This window comes from Anticarsia gemmatalis, chromosome 16 (assembly GCF_050436995.1).
Source record: "Anticarsia gemmatalis isolate Benzon Research Colony breed Stoneville strain chromosome 16, ilAntGemm2 primary, whole genome shotgun sequence".
NCBI classification, from domain to species: Eukaryota; Metazoa; Arthropoda; class Insecta; order Lepidoptera; family Erebidae; genus Anticarsia; species Anticarsia gemmatalis.
In genome coordinates, this window is record NC_134760.1 from 7,041,040 (window position 1) to 7,063,531 (window position 22,492).

General features: G+C 35.1%; 1 protein-coding gene across 6 annotated transcripts in view; it reads right to left on the reverse strand.

Moving 5' to 3' along the window:
* for (cGMP-dependent protein kinase for) overlaps positions 1–22,492 on the reverse strand; it is a 122,389-nt gene that overhangs the window by 12,204 nt on the left and 87,693 nt on the right. For 3 of the 6 annotated variants that reach the window (XM_076124174.1, XM_076124175.1, XM_076124176.1), the window contains exon 4: positions 5,465–5,684. In XM_076124174.1, coding sequence (XP_075980289.1) covers positions 5,465–5,684 — 220 coding nt within the window. Of the gene's footprint in view, positions 1–5,464; positions 5,685–12,568; positions 14,423–17,515; positions 17,703–22,492 lie in introns of those variants that run through there. The other 3 variants (XM_076124172.1, XM_076124173.1, XM_076124171.1) reach the window with 3 other exon arrangements.

Below are 22,492 nucleotides of genomic sequence, written 5' to 3' on the forward strand. Positions count from 1 at the left end.
CTTCCCTAGACGACTTTCAGTTCAATGGATAATTTTGTGTTGATTGTCTAAAATATCGATACCACTACCGTAAGGTGCCATACTACCCAATGAATTTCTGTCTCTAACATTTTTAAATATGTAGTTTGAAATTCCAAGAAATATCTATTCTCGAGAACTACCTCATAATAACACTATGGAATGGAAAGAATCAAGTTTATTATGATAAACAATTCTCAATGTTGCCGTATTGCTAGAAATTACGCAATGCGAGTAAATAACGTGTATATCGTCACATACGGTAGCTCGGTAATATTGACACAATAAACTTTTGACTGACAGAGTATTGACCGTGAAAAAGTACATGATTGTGGCAATTTTCGTTCGCGTACACTGTGACGTACAGTTACAATAATATCGTGGTGATGACTCGTTTCTTTTATGCGGGTTTAATTGTCTGATAAGTGCAGCGTAGTGCAGTCCCATGGCGCAGCCGTGCGCCCATTAAATTGTAATCAATATGATTGTTTAAACGCCTAATCGCAACCATTTACGACGTGATGATTACAGAGAAAATGATGCTGTTTATTTCTATAGAAAATGTTGTTTATTAAAAGATAACTGCATCGATTTAAGTGTTACACATAATTAAGATTAATGGCAATGGTGAACTACTTTTCTTAGTGTTATTAATAAACATCTCTATCGATAGTTCATGTTATATGAAAATTTGTTGAAATACGCTTCCACTCACAATATTGTCCCACCTAAATGAAGTCGGCCCCCAATTTGTTCCCGACGTTATACATTAAACGACTGACGGATGAAATTGTTTCAAGTACCGTGTTCCCAAAACAATGGACATTGAACATCAATAACGCAGTAAATTGATATCTCTATTGCGTAGTTACATTGCAACTTCGTGTAACTCGATGCTAATGTATAAACGTAATTAGCTAAAGTGTGTCGAGGCAGAAGCTCCTACTATATCTTATAGAGGAAAATCTTTATAACGCTAGATTACTTGTTTGATTTATACATCGATTTACTGTTATCATCATATATTATTAACATCATATATTAGTGTACTAATATTATAAAGCTGAAGAGTTTGGTTGTTGATTTGAACCCGATAATCTCAGTAACTACTGGTCCGATTTGAAAAAGTCTTTCAGTGTTAGATAGTCCATTTATCGAGGTAGGTTATAGGCTATATATCATCACGCTACGAGCAAAAGGAGCAGAATACCAATAAAAAATGTTAGAAAAACGGGGAAAATTTTGACCCATTCTCTCATATGTAACGCAAGCGAAGTTGCGCGAGTTAGCTAGGTAGTATATGTGATGTTAAATCAAGCCCTATTGGCTTGCGAAGTGAGACTATAAATAATTGTGACACAAATTTTGGTGGTTGCCAATCGACGTATTGCTTTATTGTCCTTCATGCTGAAACTTGTCATACTAGTTGGTCAACTTTATCAGCTATTCACGGTTCTATTGTAGTAACTTGAAATGTGAACTCGAAATGATATTATCAGTAAAAGTATGCCACGAAAACAAAGACGTATCTGTAATATGATACTGTGAAATATACTTTGAACGTTCTTGCTAAAATCGTAGTTATTTATCACTGAAATCAGTAAATGTTTGTCTTTAGTCAATATTTGAACCTAACACAAAAGGAATACACGATAACAAGCATCGCTGTCAGTTCTTTTTATACAAAATCGTAAATTTAAACACAAGATTATATCAAACGTGTGACAAATGTAAGCATGCGTGTATAGGTTTGTTTGTATAGAGATTCTGAGAAATGTTTCTGACAGCAAAAAATATGTTTATTTATATTAAGCAGTCAATGCTTGTAGGTAAATATTACCCTTACGTCTCTATCTTAGCAGAACATTAAGTATTGTTGTAAGACTACTTATCATTCATACTTATAATTTGCGCATTTATTATCGATGTAAACCTTGCAACAACGATATTAACCAGAAAATGTAATGACATAGCACAATTGTAGCTCCCATGTCATAAATTATATGTTTATTTACTATAAACATTACAGGTAATCGTGTGAAAGAAGGCGTACAGTAAGTGAATGACTATGGCGCGAATTACTTATTGAGGAGCTTAACTGTCGCCTCAAGTGCTTTGTAATTAATCTCAGCAATAGGAAATACGTTTATAGCAAGCTTGTGAATCTACACTCAGACAAAACTAATAAATCAGTCTAGCAATTTTAACGGGAATGTTACGACTTTACCGTCATTTCGATCTGCTGGGTTGTTGAGTAAAAATCATATATGTGCTTGTATTCTCTAGTTTTCCTTTCTTAGAATAGACGTTATGTTGTAGTGAAAGGATTGCAGTCTCAAAATGTCAACTTGCAAACGTGACGGGTTAGTAAGTGAGTTTCGTAAAATGTGCGCGCGCGCCACTGCCGCCTTGGGCAACGCCGCGTTGACACTGGTTTCGTCAACAATAGCTTTGTTTTATTGTCGGTTTAATAGCATAGAGTATAAACATTCTACACGTACGCATTGAATGATAGACATAAAGGTTTAGTTGCGTATCGTTTTGACATTTGAATTGGACACATCACGACGACAAACTTAAACTTTACCAACCGTTTGTACCGAATACATCGAACAAAACGAGAAGTTATAAGACGTAACATCAACTGACCTACAAGATAACCTCGTTTATTTTTATCATTCTCCACTCGCATGGAAGTATCATCTATATTTTTAAAATGAAACCCAACATGTTCTAAAATAAAGCAATAACTTAGATTAACAGCGAGATCAAGGCATTAATCTTGAGTGTGATGGCTTCAACTAAGATGGATCACCGCAGTGCAAGCGAGCTCTTCACTAAGGATATAAAGTAACAGATGCTTAGCATTCTATAACACGATACCCTTGATACTAAATGGACAGCGATCTTGTTACACTGCGCGAGACGTAGGTACAGTCACACAAATAAAATATCTTTTACTACACCCGTAGGGCTCTCCTAATGGATTAATAAAAAAAGAGAGTGCGTACGTGGCCATCATATGAAATTTTATGATATTTTCTACTAAAGATTTTTAATTTTCTCTTCAATAAAACTTATCTTTATGATGAGTAATATTCATATTATTACTACACGCCAATACGTTTTTTGAGAGCGGCACAAGCAATCGTATGTAGGTTACAAATTACTGAGAATGTTTAGATACATTATTTCTTCTATTGCGTTGATCGTTCCCATAACATGGTTTCTAATAATTATTGTACTGACTGCGTTTACCTTGATATTGTTTAATGTTTGGTTTTATTGCAATCTTGACACCATCTGATTATATCTATCATCAGATTTAAATTGCATATTTTCTTTAATGATAGAGTAACTTTAGAAACGGGAACAGACCTTCTTGGTACTCCATAAAATACAGTCTTATTCGAAAGGTCAGAATATCTTTTGCGATAACATCAGAATAATTCGATTACCATCCTGCTGGCTCGAAAGAGTTTATTTCATAAACCGAATCTGTCAAAATTGATTGATAACTTATTCGTCAGATAGTGCATTTATGGAGTGCCAACCGGTATCAACCGATATGAGTGATGCGCACGTCTGTAATTCTTTTCTTACCAGACCGTGGCAAAACGTTATGTATGTGCCGCTTTAAATCATTGCAATCTACAGTTTGCTGTCAAGGCACATACACATAGAGTACCTATACAGGCTATTGTAAAAGTGCGAGCTCAAAAGCAGAAGAATGGGCCCATTGCATTTGCATAAGTGTCCCGGGGTCAATATCCTTTCCTGTCATCGGTAATGCTCTCGGAGGCAAGTTTGTATTGTTATATACGACAAACACAGATATACAGAACCTATTCAGGAGGAATAATGAAGACGGAAGCGAGTGGACTGTGGACTCACTTGCACGGAAACGTGAATAATAAAATGTTAGTAGAGTTTCAAGCGTGTAACTTGAGAATTGTTATTGTCATTGTTTATCATCCTTTGCATATGCACTATGGAAGGACAGTGAATGTAATGGGTTTTCGTATTTTATTGCACGTAATCAATTCAGATGTAACTCTATAATTTTATTTGATGTTAACCTGAAAAATATACCTAAGCTTGATCTATCCAACTATAAATATGCATGTACTTCTTAAATTATAAACTTTCTGTAGGTTAATTAGAATACAGAAATATTATAGATGAGCTTTGATAGTTTACATTAAATATTATGATTAATTTGTAAACCGTGACATATGTTCAAATAAAAATTGGGACACGGACGTACGTAGTTAAAATATCTGAACGTTTCGTGAGTCAAGTCTCTGCAGCGAGGTTACTGGCCTCGTTATTGTAAACAACGTGTCTTATTAGGAAGGAAAGTTGAAATAGTCCATCTAAATAAAGCTCACATTAAAAAACCGAACATCGTTTATATTTCTGTGCCAAGAATGAATGATTTGCGTTTTCATTCATTTATAGGACACACATTTCATGCGATGATGCGTGAGTCTTCTTACGACCGTACAAGTATTGATGGTGCTATAAAACGAACATCATGGCAATTATATTGCAATTTATAACAACGCGTCCATCTAGTTTCTGTGTTAAAAACAAATGCTCTGGAAAGTTCAGTGTCAAGATTTCTCTGCTAGTTTTATTGATACAAAAAATGCTAATTTGTAAAAAAACTGAATATAAATGTTTGAGTTTCTAAAGGAATATTAGTTTTGAATGAAGCATTAGACTGCAGATTATTTCAATCTCTCGACACTGACATTTCGCTCCGAAATAACATGTATTTACAAGTGTGCAGACAGAAATTTATGACGCGATTAAAACAACATTTTGCAGTTGCAGTAAAATAAAAGCAGCTTTGATTTTCTTACCACTCAGAGACTGGTAGAATAAAAATATAACATGTCATCTTTATGTTCATGACCTCCAAGCCAGTAAGACAATGTACCTTCGTGTAAAAACATGACATGTGTTCAAGCGATTGTTTACTATGAGTCATGCTAGGGAACCATAATAATAAAACAGTTCCCGCGGGACTATGCATTGTAGAGTCAAATAAGTAATTTAAAGCAATACATATAAATAAACTATCAAGCTACTGTATGAATATATACTGAATGTATGTTATTATAGCCGATTTTTTTTCCAGAAACGCTTGTCTTGAATTTTAACAAATTAACATACAAACGCCGCAATGTACATGTAGATTATTGTAGATTCGAAGCATCTAATTCTGGGCCGCAGACAATATTTGTTTCGTTTCCACATTGAAATCAAAACCTTCGCCTGCTATGGTGTCGGCTTAACCAATGCACTACGCACGATGACAAATTGAGTGGTTAAAATTTAATGTTTGTATTCTTTTTTGTCATAGTCATAGTTTAATAGTAATTTGTTTGATTTGAGATTAAATAAAGATATATGGTTAAAAGTATCTACACAAACATACCTCTTAAGGAAGTCAGTATATTCAGCCTGGCGGATGAGTCCAGTGCGCATCATGATGGTCTGGAAGCACTGGCGCTCGATGGCCCACAGCCTACAGTCCGTGGCCGCCTTGATGGTGGCTGTACGCTTGCAGTTGTACAATATAGCCAGCTCTCCAAACACCTTGCCCGGGGCCATCGTACTGAGGTACTTGTTCTCCCGGGATACTTCCACTCGGCCCTCTGTCAAACAAATACAATAAGTTAGATTTACTTTGTAACTACAAGCTCGAATTGGATTTGTATCTTTGGTTGATATTCTGAATTATGACAAGGCTGCTTATCAAGTCTAATTATGGCTAACAAACATCTAGAAATATAGATGGTTACGGCAAAGTGAAATTGTCAAACTTAATGATATTGAACATAAGTTAAAATACTATTTATGTGATAGAAAAGAACAGTTCGGGATTTTCCACATAGTTGATAGTGGCGCTATTGGAAACTTATCTCAAGTGTCTACTTAAGACAGTCCTTGACTAGGCTAAACGATATACACAGAATATATAAAACAATATATATTTTCCATCGTTTTCCTAATTAATTTCGACTGGAGAGAATCAAGACCAAAATAAATAAAAACACCAGACTCCAATATTCTTCAAAAGCTATTTCGACATTTAAACATACATTAAACAACACGACATAGGATGCAATCAAATTATCAATAATTACCAAGTCTAAATATAGCTTAAAGCATTTTTGAAGTCTGGATGCATATTTTACGAGCTATAGAGGCCAACTTGTTCGGTGTTATAATGTCAGTCGTTTTACGTCGGTATCACACAAATTAATAAATACTTTCAAGGCTGCCCGGATTTGAAGTAGTCCGCAATTTTATATGAATCATGCTTGACTGTCAATTTTGAAACCTTAATAGATCTAACGCTCCTTAAAATTACTCCAATGTTACAACAAGATCTTATATACGAAAACACTTTGGTTTATAAAGACAACTCCCGCACTAAGAATCGTTCTTGTGTCGCGGAGACTTTTACAAACATACAAACAACGGACACAAAGTACAACCAGACCCGAAACAATCATTTGTGGGTGCATCCCGACTCAGTGGGATCGGCGTGGCGACCTAAACCACTGCGCCACGGAGCCAGTCAAACACTAAGTTAAAAATAATTATTGTTAAAAATAAACATTATAATTAAAATTAGGTCGCTAAAGTCTTTGTTAATGGATGTACTTAAATGTCCAAAAAACCGGACCTTTGGCAGCTCAATGAATGGACGTGATCGAGCAAAAAATTATTTACGACGTGAAAAAGTAACAATCAGTTTTTCCGTTTATAGTTCTTATCGTGTAAGTGATAAGGATTACAATGGCCCGCAGCTGTTGCTATCGACCCTGAACAACTGAACAAGATAAGTGTGAGAATAAATAGAGAGGCATGTGAAAATACACGTTTGTTTAATGAATCAACGTGTGTACTTGCACTTAAACAATTATAACGACTTTGAAAACAAACAAAGCTGTTGAACATAATATTGAACTAATCCAGTTCAATATCGTTACTCATATCAACCAATACAATATATTAATATTATCTTTTATAATATACCGTCATAAATATTATACAGACGCTTTATTCGCTAGTAATCGCGATCTAGTTTTAAACCAACTTAATGTTATTAGGCAGCCATATTTTATCTTGTGCTAGAAATTATTTACGAATGTTTGTTTGGTTTATATTTTTATCGAATGTGGTACGACGTTCTAAATCTCCGATTTTTCTCGAGTGACTTTATCTTCATGTGCAAATACTGTGACCTATTTACAATTGGAACTAGTGATTCTCGAAGTGTCCTACTCTGATTTACAAATGAACAAATACATTAGTCAATAGACCTACTCTCATTATCATACTATGATAGTTTCATCGTAACGGTCAAAGGCAGAATTGATCTATTTAGTCAGTAATCGATAATATATTAATAAGAAATTATAACTCTGTAAATAGCTCGCATGAATGCCTAGTTAGCATACGTATGAAAAATGTGAAAACAAAGTAGAAATCTATGAATATAGGAATAACGTCTAACATAAAATGTATGTAAATAATAGAAAGAAAAAGTCATTTTATGAACAGAAATAACAAATGCAACCGAAACACGCATAGAAATCTAACAACTATCTATATGACAAAGCATTGCTAATCAAATAATCGTTTTATATCGTACACACTTCAAACTGATTAAACAATTGACACTCGTAGTAAATAACAACAAAACATGTTTGACAAATAAATCTGTAATGTCAATTGAATGTATTGTGATTGTCACACGAGTACAGTTAACATCTATTGAACGAGACTCAGATGTTTTACACCATTGTCCTGGACACACCTCTATTGTCTACTAAATACATATTCCCGTTATCAACACGCTACATACTTTAGATCAATTATATGACACGTTATTTTGTTGTTTTCACGATATAACACGTATTTGAAAAGCTTTACAGCTGATGTACTACACGAAAACAAACGTAAACGATTTCATAATTTGCTGGTTGTACAATGAAGTATTCTAACAAATATGACCAAGACTCTCTAGTGAAACTAAGTAAGTTTTGTAGAATTAAAACTAAGTTTGAAATTCGCATTTCCTTTCAATACTTTATTTATAACATAGAAAGCGACACGGGATTTCCTATTTGAATAAACAACCATAAATAAAGAAAAATGTCGGTACCTATTCTCTATGCTACTACTTTTTATATTCTTACGCAGCAGTAAAAGTTGCCTCGTAGGGCGATCTTTAATTGAAGGCTATAAGGTATAATCAAGTAATGATAATGAGTGATTTCATTGCAACGATTTCCATTCAGACAATATTCTTGAATAGAGAACGGAGGGAATATTCATTCATTATAACGCCATTCATTTCAAAGCCTTCATTAATGGAAGTCTGCAATCTGCAGAGAGTACTGATGACATCGAGAGACCGATGCCTTCCGTGATTTTGCTTTCAACCATATCCGTCCGTAATGACCAACTCGTAAAGATCTCACGTTAATTTCCATGGCAGTTCTAACACACGAAATGTAATTTTCTGTTTCAAATTAGATATGCTACGCCATTGTTCGTAGATAGAGTATTTATTTACAACAATATCTTAGTACAATATTTGCAGACCCAACAGTCATGTGCCAAGGACGTAGACTAGTTCTTTGACTACAATTCTATTATGTGTAAAATGAGCGGAAAATTCAAATAGTATTTTCGTTTATTACTTGTATTTTCTTATTATGTTACGAGTTTTTCTTATTATATTACAAATGTAATAACATTTTACACAATAGTGTGACCGATATTACGTTACAAATAAATATAAATATGCTGGACAATACAAAAACTGTGCACGTAATAGTTCTAGAATTGAATGTCATGAAATCCTTTGTTCGCGTTGTAAATATGATATCAATAACTGAATACATAACAGAAATCTACCTGTATGTAACAAAATATTTTGAAAAACATAATATCACGCCTTTTTAGCCACTGCCTGCCTCTACTAAGGATGAGATGTTTCCTAATTTTATCCTCAATATACTTTACCAATAGTCGATATCGCAAATAGGTTATGTTAGCATAAAAAAAACTAACAGAACGTTTAGCAAAACAATGATGATTTTGCAACTTTCATTGGCAAAGTTGCAAGTTTCTAAATCGTGTGTGAAATTATTTCATAATGCTAAATACTTCGGAAGCAGTGCGCGATAGATTGGCGATGTTAGTTTTATCATACACTTTCTAACTTTTGATTGAATATTTAAGATAAGAAAGTGTTTGAGAAATATGCATATTATAGCCAACGATTGCGGCTTTACTTGCATGATATAACTACATGATATGTTTCCTCTTTCTAGTTTTCAATGTTAAATTGTTGATGAAATGGTTTAATCATGACGACGAGTTGTAAAATAACTTATTTCGTTTTAACAAAAAGTAAGAAAAGTATTATAACTAACTAATTCTTTAAATCACAAGTTTGACTAGGTGAAGCTAAATTAGACGAAGTTTTAAACGATATTTTACTATCACATATTATAATCACAGTGTTAACAACGTAAGAAGAAATAGATCAGATGTATTGTAGAGTATCCAGGTAGATAAACAATTACATTGTCATTTACCGACGACATCAGACAAGAAACATTTTGACATAAGCTTTAGGCGACACGTGCTTACTCATTTAATTTGTTCTACACGTGTCATTTATCATCAACGTGTAACTACAATACACTAGGAACGGAATTACATGACAAATAGCAGCAGTGGAACATGCGATTAACATCGTGTCTGCCCCAAGCCTTATTACAGTCAGTTACAGTAGTTAAAAAGCAATTAGGTATAATTTTGACAGTAGCTAAGAACTCATAACTACAATTATCACCGATCGCTCAAATAGTATAATAAGCATGTATGCATTTGCGAAATACTAGTCATAGGGCTATCACGCCTCTGTTAAAGCAAAGAAACAAAATGCCGTTTAACCGGATTGTTTACAAATAGATGAAATTATCTTCTACGAATAGCATTGGAAAATAAATAGGGTCCTAATAAACTAATATTCATACTAAAAGAGATAATTTAAATCAATTTTAATGCCAACCTTAGGAATCGGTGTGTACAAAGTCAGCATACGAATTAACTAAAGTCGTATCTGACGGACGCAAATTAAAGGCCTGAACGAAAGTGTTTCAAGGCGACTTGCTTGGAACATAATGCGGGGTCAGGAGTTCGAATACGTGTCCAGGTTTACGGCCATTTTATTGTTACTTTAGAGCTTAGATTACGATATTGAAACTGACTTTCCAATGGTTCTGGAAAGTGTATAGACAAGGACCTTATGAATTAAAGTGATCTTAAAACGATCATATTCAGTAAGTTTGATGTCATAGTCTACGTGCGCTACTTTCGTTACACGGATAAGTGTATTTTTTCTTTTGCAATGTAGATAGATAGTTAACAATTAACCAAGATGTTAAAGGCTGGCAGATTGAATCCATCAAGTACCTTGTACTCAGGATTAAGTGCGTGTAAAACCGAGTCACTGTATATAATTCTACAGAAAACCACTGTGCAATTACCAGATCATAAAAACGATATCCCAGAAAGTTATTTGTGTTGAAAAAGCGGAATTTCGCATCGTTTGTTGTTAAAAAGATAAAAATAAAACGTAATACATTATCAGTGAGACTACTTACTACCCACTGGAAGGATAGTAATAATATCGAACGGTTCTGCGGGAAGAATCATTATCACTTCGATTGTCGACTACTGTTACTATACTAACTTATGACGGGTGTTGAACAATAATAATTGAACATCGGCCTGTAGCACGATTGGACAACCGGCTAGGTCTCGAGAAATTTGTATAAAAATCGAATCAGCGCCTCTAGCGGGCGATGTAGGAACTATTTTTGAAGTACATTTGAAATGTCAAAATCTCGATATTTGTCAGAACTGTCTGTTGAGAATCAAGCTATGAGTAATTTATAGTTATAGCCGATTCATTGATACGTATGAGTATAGCAGATGACAGTTACGTTATCTTCAGTGACGTCAAAGCTATCAAGAATTCTATTTATATTGTGCACAGACATCATTATGAGTATTTGCTTATCGGCTATCTCCTTCCCTTTTCATTATAAATTGATAAATCTCGAGTTTTAATGATTCACATTTCTCGAAACTTTGGATTGCACTTAAGATGCATTTCATTACAAATAAAGGAATTGAATAAGGGGCTAACCAAAGGAAAATATTTGCAGACACTAATTCTCATTATAAGTCTATAAGTCAACGATACTCGAAGTTATTAGAATCGTTAGCAAGATTCATGGAGGGAAGTGAGTTAAGAGTTTACCGTAAAGGTTCCACAAGGTTGACTTGGACCTTATTATCCGCCATACCTTGTGGTCCATTGTTCCTCCTTACCGTTAAACTTTAAACACTAACTCGTTTTTTTTCATACTTGAACCGTAAGGTTAAGTTATAATGTATGCGCGTTCCGTATGAGAATCACGAATCTTGGGAGGCAGACCATGTAAATTCAAACATTTCCGAAAATCTTCAAGAAAATTTGAGGCAAACGCAACGAAAACATTTAAAATCGTTTAACAAAACCGTGACAAAAGCAACACAAATTGAACACCTCTGTAACTAGAAGTTAGCTAGAACACTTTTAATACCAGTTTACGAATAAAATTCGCAATCAATGATTTGAATAATTGGTATTTAACAGCTATGTAAATTGTATTATTGGTGGTCGACTTCAAACTAAAAGTAGGGCAACACGAATGTCACGGAACATAGTTTAATTGATATGCCAGTCTCGATGCGTTTAGTATACCACGTCCAGTACATACTAGGTACTCGAAACCTCAATCTTATAAGGAATAGGTACAAACATGTTGTAATGTCCTGTTGCGGTTACAGTCAAATTATTATTATTACCTCATCAGTTTTTTCAGGAAGGTAGTAACACTTGCGAAAAAGGAAACAATGTATCATATTTTATTGTCTGTTCGCTAGGTTAATTGAAATGTTTTATTAACGGTAGATTGAATTTAAATATTTAAAAGAATAAGATATTTTGATGTTGAATTTATATTTGCCCTAATCAAAACATCGTATAAAAGCGATCATTATAGTCAGGGTGATGCTAATATCATACTATTGAGTACTCAGTACCCTTGAGTATAATCAAGTTAATTAATATCTATTCCACAAGACATTGAGTTATTCGAGGCTAACACATAAAGTGATGTAGTTATGAGTATGGCATCGCGGAGGTGGGTACGCGGTTTAATGTAACATTGTGTCATGTGCCGGTATTTACAGCTCGTATTACGTCATCGAATGTATCAGCCGCACGGAGACCTCGAAAATTGTCTCGTTGACATAACACGTACCAACATCGATCAACTTCAGTACACAGTTCAAAATAACTTCCCGATAACACCTGAGATAACAGTTGTACACGTCTATTTTAGATAGACAGATATTTTATAAAAGAAAACGAGTATTTCATAACTTATAATATTACCTGTGTCTCCATTTCGATGATATTTGTCCACAGTTTTGGTGTTTTGATCCTGTAGACGGGTCACGTCTAACACTATGCCAGCATCTAGCGAGGACTCAGTGGCATTACTGTCGCGCTGACAGAGATTGCCCGTCCTCCTCTTTCTCGTGCCGTACGTGTGAACAGGCACTATTAACTTAGGTCTAGGTATCGAAAAGTCTGAGTCCGATCCACTGGACGAGCTTTTTGCACTTCTCGAATAAACTCCGTTACCGTTCGTTACACGTTCCTCACTAATACGTTCTTTTTGTGTCCCAAAAGACATAATGTCATTGTACCTATCATACCTATCGTCACTTTTCACTCTCACTGTATTGTACAGCTTTCCATACTTATCACGTTTAATTTGTTTCGTAACACCGTTTGTAGTCCGATAGTCACTTTCTTTACCCTGATCAGTAGAGTGTAACCCATTAGCAATCGGCGGGGCGGGTTGACTTTGACTTCCGTTAAACATTTCGTACTGCATTAACGTCAGCTGTTCGCTCGGTGATAGGTTTCTTTTCGGTTGTGTGACGGTGACTCCATTATAAGTCTCCTCAGACTGGATCGTGTCGAGGTAAGCTCGTAGAGGCGCTCTCCCTTCGCTTTTTACTCTCAATGATTTAGAACGAAAGCTAGGTTTGTTATCTTCGATGCGTCCGTTTCGTTCGTTCGTCGATGGCGTTGTGTGCTTAGGAAGTTGATCGCATGCAGATAACGAGTGGTTAATAGGCTGCATGTACAATCCTAAATCTTCCGCTTCACAATCTACATCGAGGTTCTGTTTTCCGTTCCTGGACTTCATTGGACTTAAATCCAAAGTAGCCATAGAGTTTATGATTTGATACATGGTATTTCCATTCTGATTTGGAGCTTCACCATGTAAAGGTTTCTCTCGTTTTGTGTCCTTTTGTATTTGCTTTATTTTATCACTATCGGTGTCATTATTCTGTTGGCTCACTCTGGAGTAGTACTCGTAGTAAGATTCAGACGACGGGTCAGGTGGCACTGGCCCCGGATCGGGTAGCGGGTAATAATTTTTTTTAGAGTCAGCTTTTCTCTGCCGGTGCGCATATTTTAAAGAATCCTTGCGTTGTGGTGGAACAGGTGGTTGTTTACTATTATTACCAAAAGATTCAATATCCCATTCTGTAAAATTTCTCCTTTTAACTCTTCTTAAGGTCGACGGTCTGTATCCATTTGGCATGTCTTTAAAACTATAACTATGTTTCAATTTGTTCTGAGCGATGAGATCATTATTGGCTCTTGCCTTTTCTTCAATGTTTTGTTGATATTTGGCTAATTGAGATATATTTTCGTTAGGAACATCATTCGAGTAACTATATCCATTATCTTCCAATGAATATGTTTTGCTATCGTAATCTTTATCTTTGTCGGTATTACGACCAATGTCTCTGCAAGATTTACTTCTTGATATTGAGTTAAATTTAGAACTGTTTGTTTCGTCGTTTTCATTAAAAGTATTGAGATTCTTAGCGCCGACCCAGTTCGCCGCATACACAAGGTCCATAGTTCTGTCCGTGATGGACAGCCACGGGTCCTCCATGACCGCTTTTCCGGGATAATGCTTGATTTTCATAATGTCGCCGAATTGTCGAGTGTCGCCTTGTTTATATCACTGTGAAGCCAAGACGTATGTAAGTGAGGCATAGTTATTGTCAATGTTAATTCCATTTTCCTGTTCGATGTGTGTTATCAACCGACTGTTAAAGGTTACGGCAAATGAACGTCATAAGACTGGACATTAATATGACGCACTCTGTCTTTGTTAGTCCAACGAAATAATTATTGGCACAAATAGCTCACGACAATCTGTAAAATTAAGGTGTTATTGAAGGATGCTGCAGCAAAGTTTTCAACGTTTTAAATTGGTATTCACAAAGTGTTAATTGGCCATATGAAAATTTCTCAACGTATCTACTCTAAACGATTGCGTTAAGAATGGCGCGCTCAATTGATTAATGTACAACAATGGAACGATTTTGCAACAACTATTATACTTATCCGTGTCTAGAAACTCGATTATTTTTACACCAGATAAAAACATACAGCAGTTAACCGCATTACTGGCTTACTGAGCACCTTTATTTAACTACTAAGAAGTGAAATTGCTGACTTTCTTAGTCCGTAGAGATACTAATATGAATATGGACAAAGTAAATGTGAGAAATTGTGATAATTACATAAAAATGCAGCCGAGTAAAACAGCTTAATTAGAAAGACGCCAAAAATTAGAAAAACAAGACACGATTTCGTAACTTTGACGTTAATACTAGTTTTCACAAAAATATAATAGGTAACTTTATTTTATGCGGGTCTGTTAGATTTCTATCTGTAGTGATTAGTGCGAATGCAACTTGTTGTATTAATATACGTTCTCGTGCATATTGTTGTTGAATATTTAATGACAGCGGTGGATGTGAATGAATTAAGAGATACTTGTAAGCAATTAATTTTAAGTGCTCGATTTCCTTAAAACCTCTATTTTGAATAGTCCTTGAACATTAAACGCAAAAACGTCACGGGATACAAGCACGAACGTTGCTCAAGATTCAGTTCGGCCCAATACCTCTGCAACGAGGAAGCGCTAACTAGGCCCCCAGAGTCCATAAGGCGAATGCAAATGGAATCACATTGCGTAATAATTAGATAATGGGGGCTGAGTGAGTGCGAGCGGCAGCTGGCACAGAAACCGCTGCATATGACCAGCTTATTGTTATTATTAATATCATAGCACTTTCACTGCAAAACTTTACGAGAGTGTAAATATAAAACAGATGTTCGTGTCGATATGGAATCGAAAGTAGGGTAGTCGAAAAGTCATTATCACTGCAAGATAAGAGCAAATAAAGGAAATGTAGGTGAAGAAAACAATAACAAATGATACGCGTTAAGGTGGTCGCGAATTAGCAACAATCATTAAACGGCTGATCGAGTTAGTAGGAAACGATTTCTAAGACATCAACCGATAGACGAGTTGAAACAAGTTCATTGGTCCACATATCCAGTCGGCTGGTCAGCGATGATACGTGAGAAACATATCCAGGAACTTGAGAAATTGTGGCCGACGCATACTTAATCATTCTTTCATTACAAGATAAATTATCTGAGATGGAAATTACCGCAGATAAGAGCACGCATACCATCAACTACGACTGACAAGTTTCATATTTGCTAATAAAACGTATGAGGATCTAAGAACAGTCGACATTAACAAGAAAATTGGTGGTCTTGGCAGTGGGATGCAAAAGTTAGTGAAACAATTACATTTCCTTAGAAGGCATTTTGACAGATATAATCGCTAACTGGATTGTATGAAAACCGGTGCAGCGCACATCACAGCCGCTTAAGGTAATCCTTCATTCAGCCGACAGTGTCAAAGAAGAAAAAAAGAATTTGTGAAATTACTAGAACTGAGCGTCATTACTGCTTTATTTAAAGTAGAGTCATTAAGTGTTTATGTCATTGTGGACATTGGAACGCTCTGTTTGAAAACCTAAGCAGTTATTTGTTTTACAGCAGTCAGGTATAAAAGTATTTGTTATCTACATTGCCATTACCAATAAATAGATAATGATCAAAACAATGCGAGTCATTCGTCAATGCTCATGTATTTGTTATGGTATGCATCTTGCTTATATAGCGGTATTAAACACCTCGGCAGTTAAAACTCTGACTCATGAATTTAGTACTAAGACATTGATAGAATTACAATATATTAGTCAGACTATACAGAAATAGCACGTTGAATTTATTTAGAACTAACGGTAAGTCACACGAATCATAAACAATAGTGACCCTTTCTCCTATTCAACCGACTTTGCTATTCCAAGTGATATTCACGGAACAGTATATCGCAGGTAAACTACATAATATTATGGAAATAATAAACTTTCGAGCGACTGTTTTATTATATAACTGTCTTAAATAAAAATATTATAACACTGCTTCTCACGTACAATAAAGCAATAATATAGCGATCAGTGACATTTCCATTTTGAAATATACGCATTGTTGGTAACGCTTTCTACGGTCTGATGATAATAGTAATAATATGAATAGTTATTATATGATAACATCATATGTGCAGTGTGCAGTATTGTAAACACGCAACGGAGAGAACCATAGGCTTTTGGTGATACTATCTGTTCTGTTTAACTTTCTAATCTTTGTTTGAATATCAAAACGTGACAATGGGTCGAACACGCATATTAATTCGATTAAAATTAGCCGATAAACAAGTTCCAAAGTATGCTAGTGCAATTATGATTTCAATAACTTAACGAGGCGTGAACATATTGCGATATTTGCAATAGGTATCGCATTAATTATGAAACCAGAGCATGATTGATTCAGTTCAACAAATTAACAATCTTTTCAATCTAAGAGGCCATTCTAAGTGAAGCGACTGCTGATGTGACTGATATGATCAATAAAGAGCATTTACGAGACAGTGATGTCATACTGTTTGGCCAAACACAGGCATAGAAAGCTCGAGTCTCGGACATTAATATGCTAAAATATCTTCACTGTGAAGACAACGTTCCGAAATACTTTCACAGCACACGGGTAGTGCACGCAAATACGAGAGGCTTGCAATAACCTTGTAGTGCATGAGAGCCTCGCAAATGTTACTTTCAAATCATGAATCGGACGTAAGGACACACTGTTCAAAATATTCATATGCATTTAAATGTGAAGGCTTGAATTTTAGTTTTTTCGCAATCTGAACAATAAATAAAAACTTTGCTGCAGCATAACGTGAGTGGTGAGTTAATGAAATCAGTTTTGATGTTCGTGCATGTACGGCAAATCCGCCGAAATATCCCCAGTGCAACGACAGCTGCATCTTCCGCGAAAAAAACACTTTGTTTAAACACAATAACAACACAACACATTATTTACCATAGTTCAACGAGACCGTCTCTATAATTTAATTATATCAACGACACTAAACTATAAACAATGCACACATCGCTTCTCTTACAATAAAGTCGATCGCGACTATTTTAAATTCGGAACGCGAGACATTGGGGACACGGCAACCAATCACGTCAGCGCCGCTCCGCTTACTGCTCTACTCCGATCCGATCAACTCCTGCGCAAACGCAGCTGGCTGACGGCGCGTGCGGGCGAGACAGACAGCGCGCCAGACAGAGACAGAACACATACTTACCTGAATAATAAAAGCTCCAAGCTCACAAAAGGTGGACGAGGTGGTGAACCTTTTAATTTTGATCCTAGAGATATTAAAGGTAGAGCAGTATGCAGCGACTAAATCCGTAGTATTTCACAAAAACATTTCCCGTTAAAATTTCACAAAGGAAAATAATGTGCGTATTTAAAACACTTGTTAAAATATTGAACCTTTTGAATTTGTCAATGAACAACATTATTATGATGAAAGAATTTAATTGAGTTACAATGTTGTCGCACATTCACAAATAAGTTTGCGGACTTTGGTAAATGTTCAGTATCATGTAGACTTAAATAAACAGTGGCGTGAATAATAGACGTAGAGCGACACTATACAAAAATAAGGTACATTTAATTCTCAACAGTAATTAGTGAATGAAGTGAAGGCAAATAGAATGAGGTGAATCGACAAGGCATCGCCCGTGACCGAATAGCTATCAAAATGTAACGCGTTGAAGGTTAGACCTTCAGATAGAGACCGAAAAAGTCATTAGTTTATTTTTAAAAGTACCTCTAATAAAACATTTAAATAAGCTAGTATTAGGAAACAAGTTTCTTAAATTGTAATTTTGGTAAAAATAAACAAAACTAGCAGCCGCCTGCACGTCTGTTTTCGATTGTGATAAATTAAGAAAATACATAAGAAATACAACATAGTTTTAAATAAACGCCGCAAAAAGACCTGCAATGTTTTTCACCTCTATTGTTCTCGTATTCAGCGTGAAAATCAATGTATAAAAAGATCAACGTGACAAAACCAGTGTCAATACCATTAAATATTTAAAGTGGGTGTAAATGAAATTGCAAGTGAAAAAGAAAAGTAAAATAATATCGATATCGAATCGAATAAAATCGAGAAAGCTGTTACAGATTAAATTGGTGAAACAAACAGAGAAAATAATGTTATTACAAATTGCCATAGCATTGAGTCGTGTAAAAATAAACCTCTGGATAAAAATTTAAAAAGATTTTGAAATGTAGAGTCACTGTCTCGCTGAATAGGATATTGTGATAAACGGTAAACGCGGTAAGAGGAAAGTTAGCTGGATACAAATCACGTAACACCTCTTCAAAACCTGTTATTATGATCTAAGATTTCAGAACAGCTACAATTTATATAGTAATGAGTTCTGCAGTTTTATTTCCTCAGTGTAACGTACAGTAATGGGTGCAGAACATAAACGCTTGGCTGGACATCCATTCAGATATTATCATAAAAGTTAAAAATTATCCTTCGTGAACATAAAACTTGTACTACAACTGTCAAACTTAGAAATTAAATTATATTTAGTTTTTATTGCATTATTATTATTTTATATCTCAATGTTGATCAAATTTAAAAGTTTCATTAAAAAAAATCTACGTTTTGATTATTACGTATAGGCGCAAGCATAGAGCTCGCTATTATTTGCCTAGAGTCGACGCAGACAGCATTAATGGCATAAAATCTATGGGGCATAATAAACAGGTACTTAATGAACAGTAAAACACCGTGTAATTATGGCCACAGACGAATCGAAAGTTCAAGTAAAAGTAGAAATGCTAATCGCGGAGATGTTCAGACGGATTTCATTTGTGACGCAATTACTTGGCGGTCAAGGCTGTGAATATTGTGATGGTTTCACTTTTCTGATGCTGTATGCCGTCTTGAAACATCACAATCATACTTAGCACTTTACCGAATGACTGAGCGGATTTTGAAACACGCTCTACAAAAACTTCGTACTCATAAAAAATATAATGCTACTTTACAATGAAAAGTAAGTAAATGTCTTGCAAAGTTTCTTTAATCTTATCTTTGAAATGGATTATCTATAGTGAGTTCAAATGTCTATTATTTACAATCTCGCAATTTTTAATCATCCTGCTTCAAGAAGCCTTTAACAATTTCTTCGAATATAGTATTAATTTCAAAGGAAATACCAGTGCTATTTAAACAGTGAGCCGCGTTATTGTCTTGTTCATTTACAATCGTCCAAACGGAACGAGTGAATAGATGATGTTACGAGCATTACTTCCATTCCTTGCCTTGTCTAATTGAACAATGAAGCCAAGCATGCGGGCATTCTTTTCCCTCGTTTAAATGTAGTACTTTCAATGAATGACGTCATCACCCAAGCTAATATGAAAGGGTGTCCTTTAACTACCATATTCACCGATCACGGCACCTTTGTTACGAAACAAGCAGCCCTAAGGACTACGGGTTGGATTTAAAATTACGAAATTGATATTCCAGACAAAAAAGTATGTTACAATGTTATCTTACGATGCGGAATTACCATTTTTATTTCTAGATTGTTTTTATTAACATTTAACCCGTAATATTGACTCATCAGAAACTAGAACTTTCAAACACTGATACTCAAAAATAAACTGGATCAAAATATTCATATTAAGTATAAACGCCACTCCAAATTGGTATTGTAGAAAGGAACGCTAAATATAGCAACATGACGCATACATTTTAATTTCACAAACATTCTCATTATTATGAAACTAAATGATCTGTTAAGTAACAAGAGAGACAAGTAACAAGTTTTAATAGAAGCGTCGTTAGAATTGGGTCACAATAACGATGTAGAGCATTATGTTTATAACGAGAAGTATTCAGACGGTTAAGAGAAATCGCCTGCTACGGATGGTCACGCACTCAGAATGCATGCATTGAGACAAATAACTAGGACCGATACTTATACTACACACTGATTATAAATGAGAGAAAACCTAACATGATGACATCTACCGGCAAAATTAAACTGTGCGTGATAGAATCGATCAAAAAATTCCATACTTGAATATAATGACTCGATGTCGACGATCTGATTATGTTAAAAACGCATTTCAAAACTGCTTTACATTTTGTTGCAAGACGAACGTTTAATCGTGTAGGTGGTGATAACGATGTCTGACTGGTTCAACACTAGTTACAAGTTTGGTGATTGATGTTTCAAGCTATATTGGTAACATATTATTTGCTATTGCATTTGTCGGGACATAACTTGTCACATCCAAATATAATAATAGGGTTAGTATTAGAACGTGATTCTGTCGCGATTTTGCACAATGGGCTCAAATGTTTCGAGACATTAAGGTCGTGTTGGCCAACGACCAACGGCTAAGCGAGTGGAACTTAAAGGAAAATTGCTAGTTGCATCACTTTGATGTGTCTGATGTCGTAAAATTTCGGAACACGCAATTTAATACGCACTCAAAATAGGCACGTCTAACGATGACGACTGTATGCCAACGAACAAGTGAGTCAGGTCGTGGGTCTCGGCCTTGAGTGTCTATACACACTTTCAGACGTGCCCTAAAAGACACTAAATGATATGTCAGGAAGCCAAGCATTCATCTTGGTACTTATAACATCCACCGAGATTACTAATCTGTCTGTTGAGTGTGTTAAGGCAATATCCGTTTCAAAAGGTTTGTAACCGTTGACGGAGGCCCAATGCTCCGTCTCTTGTATGACGAAATCAATTTGCAATCAAAGCACGATGCAAACTCTTTGCAACTCGGCAAAACGTAATCTTTAATGTAAAATTAAATATTCAGCACAAAAACTCAATCGTTTTGTAATATCAGAAAAGACAGGTAAATTGCATCTAATTTGAAATGCTAGAAAACGTAACCGCAAATGGGTGAAATCTTAAGAAAAACCTGTTTTATCGAAATTGTGTTGTTTATATTAAGATTATCAAATAAGATTATTGTGTTGATATAATAGTTACGTCTCTCTATTACCGAAAAAGGAAAGAATGATGCAAAGCCATTTTCTAATAAACTATTCTACCTACTTAACTAACATTTCTTGAGAGCATGCAAAGTCCCGCAAATAGCCAGCGTGGATGACTCAAGTTGACTCAACGCCTAACCCCTTCCTTGTTTGGGAGGAGTCCCCTGCCTAGCAGTAGGACAGTCACGGGTTAAAAAAACACTTTGAAACAAGATCTTGCTTAAATCATCAAAAAGATATAGTAATGTTTGAGTATTTTTTAACTTCCAATTAAAATGTAGTTTTGAGAGCGATAGAACTACGACGGAGACAAAATTCTTGTTCGATAACACTATTTGATAATGTAGGTCATACAGTCTGTTATCATCGATGGCATAACCATTTCAGATGTATTTACACAATGTAACATTAATTACGATTGTATCTGAGCTACTTGGCCAAATGTCAGTAGTTGAGAAATATAATGTTAATAAGGATTAGTTAACAATTTAGTTTTGTTCAAAATTATATTTCATAGTTGGTCTTTTATAACATTATGATGTTTTAAAAGTAGTTTCTGCCGCGACTTTGTCCGCGTGAAAAGATTTCACGGCTTTAAATGTATCCTATGTGTTAATTCAGGTTATAAACTGTCAGCGTACTAAAATCCCAATATCTTTTTTCTAGCAGTTTTTTCGTGAAAGTGACAGACATACGTCCTCAAATTTTTCGCATTTACAATATTAGATAGGAGATCAGTAAATAATTTTTGGACTTTATTTTAAAAGTATTAAATTATTTCTAAAAGGTAAATATAAAGGTCTATTTATTCAGTCTGATATCATCGATGATTACTGATAGATCTAACGTTATAGTCTCTATCCCAATGTCAACCAAATAAACTTATAATTTGTTCACATTGTCATATTTATAAATATTATTTACATTACATAACACTTCAATTATAATAT